The sequence below is a fragment of the Rhinichthys klamathensis genome, unplaced genomic scaffold (assembly GCF_029890125.1).
Source record: "Rhinichthys klamathensis goyatoka isolate OS25496 unplaced genomic scaffold, OSU_Roscu_1.1 h1tg000270l_1, whole genome shotgun sequence".
Classification (NCBI taxonomy): domain Eukaryota; kingdom Metazoa; phylum Chordata; class Actinopteri; order Cypriniformes; family Leuciscidae; genus Rhinichthys; species Rhinichthys klamathensis.
The window spans coordinates 316,530-329,871 of NW_026606790.1; the positions used below are offsets into that span (position 1 = coordinate 316,530).

The window sequence follows — 13,342 nt, forward strand, 5'->3', positions numbered from 1 at the left end:
AACTGTTCCATGAATAGCGTTATTCTCATATGAATAGCATGTGAAAGTGTTAAAACTGCTTGCATTCCTTGCATCAGGAAGCAGCTTATTAATTAAAAACAGCTCTGATGAGCGTCGTAACTGTATTGGTTGAAATTGATGATGTCATGAATCAGCTGATTGGTTAGCTTCCCATGACTGAAGTAGGCTAACTCCAACACAGACAGACACACACACACGTTCAATTTGGAGTCGGTAAGATTTTTTTTTTTTTTTAATTAACGAGTCTCTACTCTTCAATGTTGCAATTATTTGATCAGGAATACTGCAAAACAGTAATATTGTTACACATGTAACAATATTACTGTTATGTATTACTTTTTTTGTAAACATGTTATGTTTACAAAAAAAAACTGTCCAAACATAATTTTTTTCTATAGCCTAATTATTATTAAAATCCACATAAATCAAGGGAGTTGGGAGTCAGACATTCCCAGCAAAGTCCTTCATATCTTCCCCATGTCGAAATTACTGTTGCTTTTGTCACCACTGGGCACATATCTAATACTATAATGGAATATTTCTGATTATTAAAGGGTTAGTTCGTTCACCCAAAAATGAAAATAATGTCATTAACGATTCATCCTCATGTCGTTCCAAGCCCATAAGACCTCCGTTCATCTTCGGAATACAGTTTAAGATATTTTAGATTTAGTCCGAGAGTTTTCTGTCCCTCCATTGAAAATGTATGTACGGTATACTGTCCTTGTCCAGAAAGGAAATAAAGACATCATCAAAGTAGTGTATGTGACATCAGTGGGTTAGTTAGAATTTTTTGAAGCATCGAAAATACATTTTGGGCCAAAAAATAACAAAAACTACGACTTTATTCAGCATTGTATTGTCTTCCGGTTCTGTTGTCAATCCCCGTTCACGAATCCGCAGTGACGCTGATGATGTAAGACGCTGCTGACGTTTATCTGGTGTGTCCGTGTATTCGGGTTCAAATAAATATGGCTGGGCAAAAAAATGCAAGTCTTCCTCTGTGTCGAAATCCTTAGACGTGTGCGAAGATTGTTTTGTTTACAGCGTGCGTCTCCCTCAGACTGTGAACGAAGCTCGGGCGCACCAGATTACACATCAGCAGCGTCTTACGTCAGCAGCGTCACTGAACGCGGATTGACAACAGAACCGGAAGAGAATACATTGCTGAATAAAGTCGTAGTTTTTGTTATTTTTGGACCAAAATGTATTTTCGATGCTTCAAAAAATTCTAACTAACCCACTGATGTCACATGGACTACTTTGATGATGTCTTTATTTCCTTTCCCTTACCCTTTATTTTCCTTACCCTTTAAGTTGCTTGCGAAAAGATTCTTTAAAAAAACACAGCTACTTTTGAATGGCCATCAATGTCCCAGAAAGGTGTAATTATAGCATCTACCAGCAGGGGTTACTAGACAAACCTTTGACCCTTGCATGGATCAATAAATAAGATGTATTTGTAGTAATTATCTGTCATGAGACATATATAGAGGCCTTCATGGAATTCCATAGGAAAGGACTTGAGCATTGGGGCTTGTTCTATTCACCATTTATGGAAAGACAGATAAGGCAACATTTATTAACCACATGATATAGTGGGTTAAATACCATAGGGAAGGAAAATAAGAGCTTGTGTTTTGAGAAACATCCACAATGTCATAATGCTAGGTTCATTATAAGCTGCATGGTGCTACAAGTCATTGTCTTTCTGGGAGAATAAAAACACAGTCTATTTAACTTTATTATGAAAATAGAATTTCAGACACTCCAGGCTTGTGACCATCATGTGGCACAAATACTTTCTAGAATACAAAACATCTGCCCTGTGTTTCAAACACTTGCCAAAACTTCACCGCTGGTTAAATGCCCATACATTTCCACAAACCTAAACTATTCGTTTAAAAAATGTAAGGAAACCATAACTACTCTGATCATGGTTCCAGCCATTGCCTGCTATGGAGATACAATCCACACAGTGAAGGAAAAACACTGGTGGAACCAATATAGGTTTTTGTGTACCAAACCCTAGAGGGCCGTTCAGAACCAGATTTAAGAAACATATATTTAGACATATATTATATATTTGACGCAGAAGAACCCCCTCTATCCCAGTCCTCACACACATTTATAAATCATTTGTTTTTGTGTTTTTTAAAGTCTGACATAAAAAAAGTACAAGAATGTGTGTAAGTGAGATGGGAAGAGGCAGGGATGGAGGGATGGATGGAGGGAGGGAGGGAGGGAGGGAGGGAGGGAGGGAGGGAGGGAAAAAAGTTGTAGGAATGCTGCTTTTGTTTTTTTATTGACTGAGGGCGGGACCTTCAGAAGCAAATATAGGGCCCGCGCTCAGTAGGAAAAGTTGTACAGGACCACTTACCCAGTGCCCTTCATCCTCATCATCTTTAAATTATCCTAAGGCATTATGGGAAGACAGAAAGTGCTTCTGGAAAAGATGGCTCGGGCCTTGCAGGTGCGGAACCTGCTGATGCGACAGGCACTGGCAGAATGTCTTGGCACCCTCATTCTAGTGGTGAGACACTTTTGTTGTTTTTGTCATTTATGAGTCAGTGATGAGACATATCGATTTCAGCTATTATGAAAAATCCATGTGTCCGTTTTTGATCCTTATTGTAAAGCAGTTTATTCATTTTGAGAGGAACGATTGTAAACGATTAAAAAGTGTTACCATCCAGGAATGTGGCTATATATGATTTGCTGGTGTTGAGGTTTGGACACATTTATGTGTTTACTCTAAGCACATTTTCTATAGTTTTCTGTTTTTTTATTGAACTTCAAAATATACGTATTAAATGTGTATTATGTATTTAAAAAGCACCAAGCTTGATAGATGGACGATAAATCAATCAGTAATGATGCAAAGATTGATTTATTGTCCATCTTTGATGAGAACGTGGAAAGGATACATGCATGTGCGACATCAAAAATAATCTTTCATCTGCTGAAAAGCCTGAAATTTCAATTTAGCTACACCTGAAGGGAGTTTTACTTCTTTATCACTTGCCAGCTGAGTTCCTCATTTTGCAAATAATTTGCAGAGAGATGTTTTATGTTCTCTTTTGTCCACCTTTTTATAATAATATAATAATAATAAGTATTTGTTCAACTTTATACTTACTTATACTTTATCCTACTTTTTTATACTCCTACTGTTTTTTTTTCTCAGCTCTGGACAATAATGGTTATTAAACCATGGAATTTAATGAATGTTCAAAGCTAAAATAAGTTTTAATGTTGTAACTTTTTGTAGCAAAACGTCTCCTTTGCAGAACTGACTGTGAGATGATAATGGGAGTTGAAGTCCATCCTGCTGATAGCCAATTAGCTGCTTTACACAAGTGTCAGACACTTTACAGTTGGCCATTTCATGACCCTGGCCCAGTTGTTCAAAAAGTTTAATCTGGATCAGAATTTCACAATGTAGGCTGCTATCTATGTAAAGAACCAACCCAACGAACAACAGGTAGAAGAGTCAATGCGGGGTCACTTTAAGTGTTTTATCTGAAAGAGAAAGAAACAAACAAAGAAACATTTTCCATTTTCAATTTCCTTTAAACAATTAGACCCCTATGGAGGTACTAAAGGGACATGGTGATGGGGAAAAAATATGAAATGGGAGAAAAATTATCAATTTTAATGCTTTTGTGTTCTCTCACAAGAAACTTTGTGTTCATTCGCAAAGAACTCAAGTTCCTTCTTCTGAGATAAGGATAATCCTGAATTGTTTTTCTTTTTATCAAAGGTATCCTAATCTTACAAAAAAAGTTTTGAAAAATACACACAGAAGATTTGATCCAGATCAAAACCAAGATTGAATTTTGTAATCTAATCCGATTTCAGAATCAATTTTTTTTTTTTTTAGAACAGCCCATTTTCAAGATTTGATCCTATCCGATAGCCGAAATCCGATCAGATTACTTTAGAATAAACTGGGCCCTGGGTATATTCTTCAGCGAAATGAGAGCACGGGAACTGAGTTCATGTAACTATGATGCAGAACCTGATTTCGCCAAGTGCAGCATGTTCCTGGATCAACATCCATATCCCTACCTCTAAACCTACCTGTAAGTTATCCCTAAACTCAAAGGAAAATTAATTAAATGATGCACCTAACCCTGGTTTTAAGCCTAAACTTGACATAAAGTGTCAACTTGCCCCTCAAATCTGATTGGTTGATTGGAATGTTGTTCCAGGGTCAACAAAAATGTGAGAAAAGTTATTCTGGAACAATATTTCCAGCTGTGGTGTGCAGATCAGTATATTTCCATTAGATTCCCACTCCACCTCTGGAGGTGCTAAATAAAATTATAGGACAGGAATGTTGTTCCAGCATCAACAAAATATGTTGACACATGATCGCCTCTAACTCAGCAAAATCAGGACGAGCTAACTAAGATAATTTATCACTGAAATTGCTTGAACTCAAGCAAACAGGCTCTGAAAAATAAAAAGCAGCAAAATCAGTTGACGTAACTTAAAAAAAGTGAGGAAACCCATTGCCTTAAAATTTAAGTAAATAAACTTCATGCGTAATTGAAAAGATTAAGTTATGTGGAATTGTCAAGTTCACATAACTTAATTTGTTCAATTACGCATGAAGTTTGTTACTTAATAATTTTAAGGCAACGGGTTTCCTCACTTTTTTTAAGTAAAGTCAACTGATCACTTTTTGCAGCTTATTTTTCAGAGAAAAATAAGCCAGGTCGGTCACAACACATTGTCAGGGCCATGACAATTAATAACGTTTTACCTTAAATTCCCAGTCTAATTAAACCACTGAACACAAAACAAAACAATAACTAGAAAATATTGTGTTTTGTTAGTATCAGACATCTCCGATTGTAGCTGTTAATTTGTTGCTCTTCTGCTAAAGCTCAAGAGAAAAGTTGTTGCTACTGAGACTAATTTTCACTTCAACAGAACAATATAATATTATATATTTCATATCATCAAACATCTCGTATTGTTGTACTTTGTGCAACTACAAAGCAATTAACAGGTAAGCAACAGCAACAAAGAGTTGCACAACAGTGTCGACAATTTAGAATTCAAGACAGCCCATATCCGGAATAAATCTGACACACCACAGGGGGATCACAGGTTAAACCATATCTCATCATCTGTTTTCATTTGAAAACTAAGACTCCAGAGCAGCAATATCTGTAGAAAAATAGAGCTCCCCCAAGCCCATCTGTTGTTTTCTGATGGTACTGTGCGGTCTGAAAACCCCCCATTCAGAGGCTGGTCATGCGACTCAATAACGGCTGGCAAACACAGACAGGCTAGAGGGCATTACACAATGGAAGAGAGGGCAAGTACACACATACTCATACACACATTATCTATCAAATCCACATGATGCACATAACGTTTTGCATTCTTCCATAGCAGTCCTCGAAGAAAAATAGGTATGTGAGACCATGATGTCTCACGCTGCGAAACGGAATCCGTCAAACTAAAACTTGCAATCATTCAATGATGGCTCGGACCTTGCAGGTCATTTTCATTATATTGAGGTTTATTTGCTGAAATTCTATTCTAATCTATAGCTTAATTAACTTTGTTAGGCATTTAGCTTAGCTTCTCCATCATATGTTTGATGTGCAGTCACACACAAAAGACAACAACCGAGCAAATGGTTAATTGGATTTCCATTCTTAATGTCTCTATTTACAGATGTTTGGCTGTGGTGCTGTCGCCCAGTTGGTTTTAAGCGGAGGCTCTCATGGAATGTTTCTGACGGTGAATTTTGCATTTGGGTTTGCCGCTATGTTGGGAATCCTAGTTTGTGGGCAAGTCTCAGGTAACGTTGGTCATAAGCTTCTTAAAACTGTCAGATTTTTTTTTTTTTTTTGGGAGAACACAGGAAATTTCAGAATTCAGATGTGACATTTCAAAGCAGTGAGTCACATACAGCTCAGAACCACATATTAAAACGTCACGGCTTTCAGCCAAACATTCACCAGATGGATTCAAACTGGCAAAATTATACTACATTCTTTTCTACATTTAGAAAGAAAAAAAAAATCAGATATTATTGGGTGGCATCAAGGGTTGACTCATGTTTAAAGTTCACTCATATGGATGAACTACCTGGAACATCCAGTTCCATTTTTGATGAAAAACCAAGACAATATCAGACAACATCAATTGCCAGTTTTGACTTTAACATTTTAAACAGAAGAATAATGAAAAGAAATGAGTCTTTGGACTATAAGTGAAGTCTTTACTTTAAGTGAAGTCTTGAAGGAAGGAAATGGCAGACAGTTGAAAAACAAAGTTCCCAGACATAGATTAAGTCTAAAACCCATGGCTAGAAAGGTTATGAAAATGTTTAAGTTGAATTTTTGAAGTTTAATCCTGGTTTAGGCTTAATAAGCGCATGCAAACCAGCCATAAAAGTGTAAAGTGAGAGACTATAGCATTGTGTCATTGTCATTGTGTTCTGTGAAGATCTCATTTCAAATGTATCGTAAGATCGACATGTTGAAACTTTGTATCTTACAGGAGGCCACATAAACCCCACTGTGACCTTTGCCCTCTGTTTGTTGGGGAGAGAGCCCTGGAGGAAATTTCCCGTGTACTTCCTGGCCCAGACTCTGGGGGCTTTTCTTGGCTCAGGAATAATATTTGGCATGTATATAGGTGGGTTGTAGGACTGTTAAAGTATTTTTGTAGTCAATAATCCACATTTTTGTCAGTTTCTATAACTGTTTCTATAACTTATGCTCACTTGATGCTTTGCAGATGCGATTTGGGACTTTGGACAAGGTTCTCTAATCGTTGTAGGGGACAATGCAACAGCTGGAATCTTTGCTACATACCCTTCTAAACACCTTACTTTGCTCAACGGCTTCTTCGATCAGGTGAGACCCAGAAATCAGCATTCGTTGAAAATATTTTGAAGAATGTCTTAGTGTTTGTCCATACAATTAAAGTGAATGGGGTCCAATGTTGTTTTGGACCCCCTTGACTTTCATTGTATATGGACAAAAACAGTTGAAACAATCTTCAGAATATTATCTTTTGTGTCACACAGAAGAAAGAAAGTCACTTTTGGAACAACATGAGGGTGAGTAAATTAAGTCAGAATTTTCATTGAGTAAACTATCCCTTGCTTTCAACACAGATGATTGGCACGGCAGCTCTGATTGTGTGTATCCTTGCCATTGTTGACCCTTACAATAACCCCATCCCACGCGGACTGGAGGCCTTTACTGTGGGCTTTGTGGTTCTGGTGATTGGTCAGTCCATGGGTTTTAACTCGGGTTATGCTGTAAACCCAGCAAGAGACTTGGGACCTCGGATCTTCACTGCAATTGCTGGATGGGGCTCAGAGGTGTTCTCGTAAGTCACATATGGTTTACTATATACATTTCTTTCCATCCATTTCACTATTGAAATCATCTCTACCACTGATATATGTTTCATTCACCAGTGCAAACTCTTACTGGTCCTTTGTGCCAATCTTTGCCCCATTCATTGGTGCTGTGTTCGGTGTGATGGTGTATCAGCTGATGGTGGGATGCCATGTGGAAGGAGAAGAAAGAGACAAAAGGGAAGCAGTGGAAAAGGAACAGAAGGACAGACTCAAACTCACTGCGGTTTCTGAGAAGGAGACAGCATAAGTCTGGGGTCAAATGGAGTCATTTTTTTAGTTTAGCCTCTGAAAATAAATTCAGCTTTCATGACAATATAGTAGCAAAATTGTATATTGTTGCAAAGATCATTAGTTATTAACTAGGGGCCACTTACACGACACCGTTCTAACAGAAAACCCTTAATATGCTCCGGCCGCTCTTCCGCACAACAACAGTGCCTGGTGCCTCGAGAACGCAAACCTTGAAATAGGTTCCAAGGTGCAAGCCTTAAGAAGAAAAGAAAAAAATATATATTATTATATATTTCAAGTATATATATATATACTCAAACTAATTAGTCATATTTTTGTACTGTATGCACAATTAGTTGATATCCAAAAAAATTAATTGGAAAATCGTAATTTACATATCACTTGTTAGACTGTAAAAACTGGAAGAACTGGAAGAGAGGGCTACTCTCTGAGAAAACAAAGGAAATTAACATTTGAACTCTCTTGCTATATTACCATCCTCATTCGAGACACGATCACACTTGAGTTGATCACCTGCCAATTTACACATCATTCCCTTCACCCATCCCTACCTGAATTCACCCAAAAATCTATATGGTTTAATATGAACAATTATCATACAGTATTAACAATTAACAATTATCATACAGTACATGTTTGGTATCATTTGAAATGACTCGGTGCGACTGGTACAAAGGTCTCATTCCCACAGAAGTAAACCAAAAAGGTAATAAGGTATGGAAAGTTTGATATCTTTTTAACTGCTGTGGGTGTGCCCCCATGTACATCAACTTCTGTCCCCAGTAAGTCTGGGACGGTGATTAATGCAAATTCCCACTGTTAACTCATGTTTACATTTGAGGTTTCTGCCTTGGTCTGAGTATTTAGGGAGATGCTGAAGAAGGCTCGTGGCGATTTGTTACTCAAATTAGCCTGTGATGCTGAGTGTATGCAAAACACTTCGCATCATGTATTTTATAATGTCAGGTTCGCGTCTTCTCTCTTTATTCCGCAATTGTTGTTTTGTATTTATTATCTTTGAACTGATTATGAAATTGGCATGATGCATTTACCTGACATTCCGACTGATTTTGAAATTGTTTCCCAAGTAGATTAAACGGATTCGAATGTTACCGCAAGTTTTGCGTCAGATTAGTGACGACTAATATTTGGCACTAATTCAAGTGTACGTGTTTTTTGCAAAGACAAGAAGTGAATTTCCGTTTAGGGCAGCAAAAGTGCTGCTTGACCAACCTAAATCTGGGTGTGTCTTACCTCTGTTTTAATTGAATGTTACTTCAGATAAATGTACGTGGGAAACAACGGCATGGCCAATCCAAAGGTATTATAAGACAAGTAAAGTTGGTTGACTTACAGTATATCTGTAGTGGCCATACTGGTTTACTGAAGTAAACGTTAATTTAATTTCAAGTATGCAATCACGGGGGCTATACCAAATTATCTTTGATTGTGTAAGCGCTCTGTTTAGTGACCGAAGCTGGCGAGATTATGATCGTGAGACCCACGTTAAACAAGGCGTGAGGACCTCTGAGCGACATAGCTTCATAATATGAATGGGTAAAATATAAGTAAAGAGTTAAATAGAACAATCAAATGTATTGCTAAACTATTATATAATTGACCAATAACCAATTGGAAATCTAACTTAAATTCGAGGTCGTGATAAAATGGAGTCAGATATAAAATGGAGGCAGATAAAAGCTTAAATGGAATTTGTGTTTTATACATAAACTTAGTTATCCTTTTCAATTTATTAAAAAAAAGCCAAATTAATTCGTCCAATCTGCTAACAAGTTGTTGTCACCCGTTCATTTATCTCTAATCCTTATATCTGTATAATGAATAATTATGAATAATGATTTATGAAAATCTTCACCCTTATGAATACTACATCAAAATCATGAAAATACCTGTTTCACTACCATTCCAATTTTATTATCAGTGAATATTAATGAGTTATGCAGTGAGAAATTCAGTTCTGTTTACATTGTTGGGAATGTATTTGTTTTGCAAGTATATATTTTGTTGCATTATGTGCCTGTCTCTGTTCTGGGGAAATGACAATGAGTATACTCTCTGACTATATGCATAGAATATTTTGTGCTCATTTATATTGTGCTCTTTAAAAATAAACTGCATTTTGGTACGGAATTAAGATTCCAATGGATCTGTATTATTTATAAATGAGAAACATCATCTGTGAAATGATCTGGCCATTTAACTGCAAGCGATGCCTTTGATGTCCATTCATGTAGTTGCTCAGTACATATTAGCATCATTCAGTCCAGTAAAACATCAGGATTTCTAAAGGAGAATCAAGGTTGCTTTGTCATTGAATAACATTGCAGAATAACACAAATATGTGTATGGATATATAGTACAAATTCACGTCTGCTGTGACATTTTGTAACAAATCGAGAAGTGTCTGTTGACAAAATGGATTAAACCTGCTCTGTTTTCTTCGTGGTCTCCAGTAAGAATTTAGTGGGCAGGCTGAAGTCAATTGTCACAAACCACTGCTCATGGCAATAAACACAATACGAGTAAAACAAAAGAGCTGTAATTTAATTTAAAACTGCAGACACATTTTATACTTGCTTGAAATAAAATGATTACGCTGTAACCAAACAAACCAACAAACTTTAAAAATGACTTACTGGCATTGCAGTGCATAAAGCTTATAAAGCTTATAAAGCTCTTTCAAATAAATAAGATTTAAGTTTCCCCTATTGGGGAAAGAAGAGAAATGTATCATTGAACACTGAATCAAATCTGTTTTTTAAGCCTGCAGAGGGGATCTGCCATATCTCTAAATTACATTTAACTGAACGAATACTAATTTGATCAAAACTTAATTTAAGCATTCAATATGAGTGATATAAGAGTTTTTGATGTTGCGATTATTTCTGACACAAATAAAAGTTAGGCCTATACATTCTTAGGTATATCACGTCAAAGAATGCAAATTGTAAAATCTTATATGCATTGATCACAACTCACTCTCATGTAAATCTTCCAAATGGAAAGGAAAGATTGCAGTGTCTGTTTAGCTCAGTGAAGGGGAAAATAGAGAATGAAAATAAGAGACGTGTTTATTGGCATGAGATGGACGGAGATAACCCAGACCATGAATCTTAAATCAATGAGCACTCGCAGAGTCGTTTCGTAGGTTTGCAGAAAATGAATGCAGTCGTTAAGAAGAATGTTTGTGGAATTGGGTTTGGGAGTTTGGGATGAGATAAGAGGCAAGCTAATCGAGACTTTTGAAACCATTAAACCAATTTTCTTGTCGTCTTTGGATTTCAGCATGGTTCAGAACAGCTGCTGGCTCCATCCAAAAATGAGGTTTTCTTGAAAATTTCGTCAAAAATTCTTGAGGTTTATTCTGATCTTTTAAAGCACAACATAAAATGCAAGTCATTTTTCCTCATACCACACATGTACATTTGACCACACTTTTTAAATAGTAAAATGTCCACCATGTGGGAATTTAATAAATATGATTTTTGTTTAGACTAACATTTGTCAGTCCCTGCTGATTTTTGTTCTTATCTGTCCATTATAGCCTGTATATCAAAACACATGAAACCTCTCTGACTATTATCTTTCTTGAGATCGAGTGAGGTTCCCATGACAACTGTTGTTGCTGCTGATTGCATTACTCGTCCATGTCAAGTACGCTATACAAGAGTCAGTATCATGAAAGAAAACGGATACAAAATTGCTTGTTATGCCCTCAAGCCCGAAATGGAAAATGACTGACAGTTTAAACTGAAATATCTCAAACTTTCTCAGATCTGCACTTAAAATGGAACAGTGCTTTTTGCTATTTTTTGCTATTTGATGTACCCCATCTTTCTGCTTAAAATAATAATTTAAAGAGAGGTTTCTAATATGAGCTTAGTCTGGAATTATTGTGAATTATTATTAAAACTCAAACTCTGGGGATCATATTATGCCTGGTTCTTGATTAATTTAGTCAGACAAGACCAGTTTGTTAAAGTCACGATGATATAGACGTAGTAAATGACAGATGGGTTTTTTTTTTTTTTATCCATATGGACCTTTTTCACATTTACAGGGTTCTCAGAAGAGGAAGTCATCATAGTTGGGTAAAGTTCTAGTATTACAATGTATATATTTCAGTTCCCATTTTCACCAATAGCAAAAGAAGAAAAAAATGCAATAGGGTTTCTATAACTTTCCAAAAGAGAGAAAAAATATGGAGAGATTGATTATGTTGGGAAGATGGAAAGATACACTTACGCAACAGCGTTAACCAGTTTTCTATTATTTAAATGCAAAGTTAAGAAACCACAAAGTATAGCATTAAAAATGTACATTAAGTTTGTTTTTTTAAATGAACATTTAAAATACTTTGTTGGATTTATGATGTTAATAACTGTGGAAACAGGTCTTTACAGTCTGTGAAAGGGTGTCCGTTGTGATCTGAGTGAAACCAACCTGATCTCACGGCAATTCGTACGAATTTTACGAGGTGGCTAATTCGTACGAATTCATACGACCTCACTCGTACAAATTCGTATGATTTTTGCTAATTCGTACATATTTTATGAGTTACCAAATTCGTATGAATTTGTACGAATGACCTACTCCTGACCCCGCCCCTAATCCTACCCATCACGTGGGTTTAGACAAATCATACGAATTCGTACGAATTAAGCTGCGTTCACACTACAAGCGACTTTGTCGCTGCAGGTCGCCAGTGGCTGGCGGTTAGTTCGCTGGAGGGCGTTCCCACTGGTTGCCTTGTAATGTTTGTGAGTGACATTCACGGATGTTACTCTATGTTGTAGACAATATGTTTTCTTGCCGCTACAAACAAACATTTTGGAAGGAAAAGTCTAGATATAAATGGAATTAGTACATAAAAAATGCATAATATTAAAGATGAACGAGAAACAGTGAGTGCTCTTTGCCATCGCGGCTATTTGCAGCAAATGGGAAATTCCGGTCTATCTGGGTTCCCGAAAGTTTCCATTCAGGCACGGAGTCAGTACGGTGAATACCACTGTATGTACACGGAGATATATCATAAATTATAGGACAGTTTCTGACTGCTAAAATGAGCTTCTCGTTCAACTTGCCTCAGTCAGACTCAGCACTGAAGAGTGACGGATCACATGCGCTCCACTGACTTCACTTGTATTGGTTGTTGCTCCCGAAAGTCGCTCTTCATTTGCATAAAGTTAAACAGATCCAGAGCCCGTCTACGGAGAGCCTTGGCACTTCCTATTAGCCCCATTGTGTATCATCTTGGTTGCAGTTCCATTAGAATTCCACTGGAGGTGATCACGGGCGAGTCCAGACTGAATGGGAGTCTATGGAGCTACATGGCTAAATGTATCTCTTTCTCCTGCTTGTCGTTGAATCAACGTAGAATTTATTGTTGATTCCGCTTCCGCAAGTTCAATATAGATTATAGGCCAAAAGTCAAATGAATGAGTACTTATGTCCTTTCGATTTCTTACAGGTTGGGCCGTTGTTGGCCGGAACACGCTAGCATTCTGCTAGACGGATTTGCGACTGATTACGACCAGAGACCCTGTTTGATGGCACTTGAAGCTAAAGCAGAATCAGAAACATTCTGTCGAAGTTAATTTTTGTGTACTGTATTTATATTTTCCTGTGGGCACTTTTATTTTC

The 13,342-nt window shown here is 37.0% G+C and overlaps 1 protein-coding gene across 1 annotated transcript; it reads left to right on the forward strand.

The window, feature by feature from the left end:
• The first annotated feature begins 2,442 nt into the window (after positions 1 to 2,442).
• aqp3b (aquaporin 3b) lies at positions 2,443 to 7,914 on the forward strand. Its single transcript, XM_056268288.1, has 6 exons — positions 2,443 to 2,554; positions 5,719 to 5,845; positions 6,550 to 6,687; positions 6,790 to 6,908; positions 7,172 to 7,389; positions 7,481 to 7,914. The coding sequence occupies exons 1-6, from the start codon at positions 2,447 to 2,449 to the stop codon at positions 7,668 to 7,670; spliced, it is 900 nt and encodes a 299-aa protein (XP_056124263.1). The 5' UTR covers positions 2,443 to 2,446; the 3' UTR covers positions 7,671 to 7,914.
• Positions 7,915 to 13,342: the final 5,428 nt, after the last annotated feature.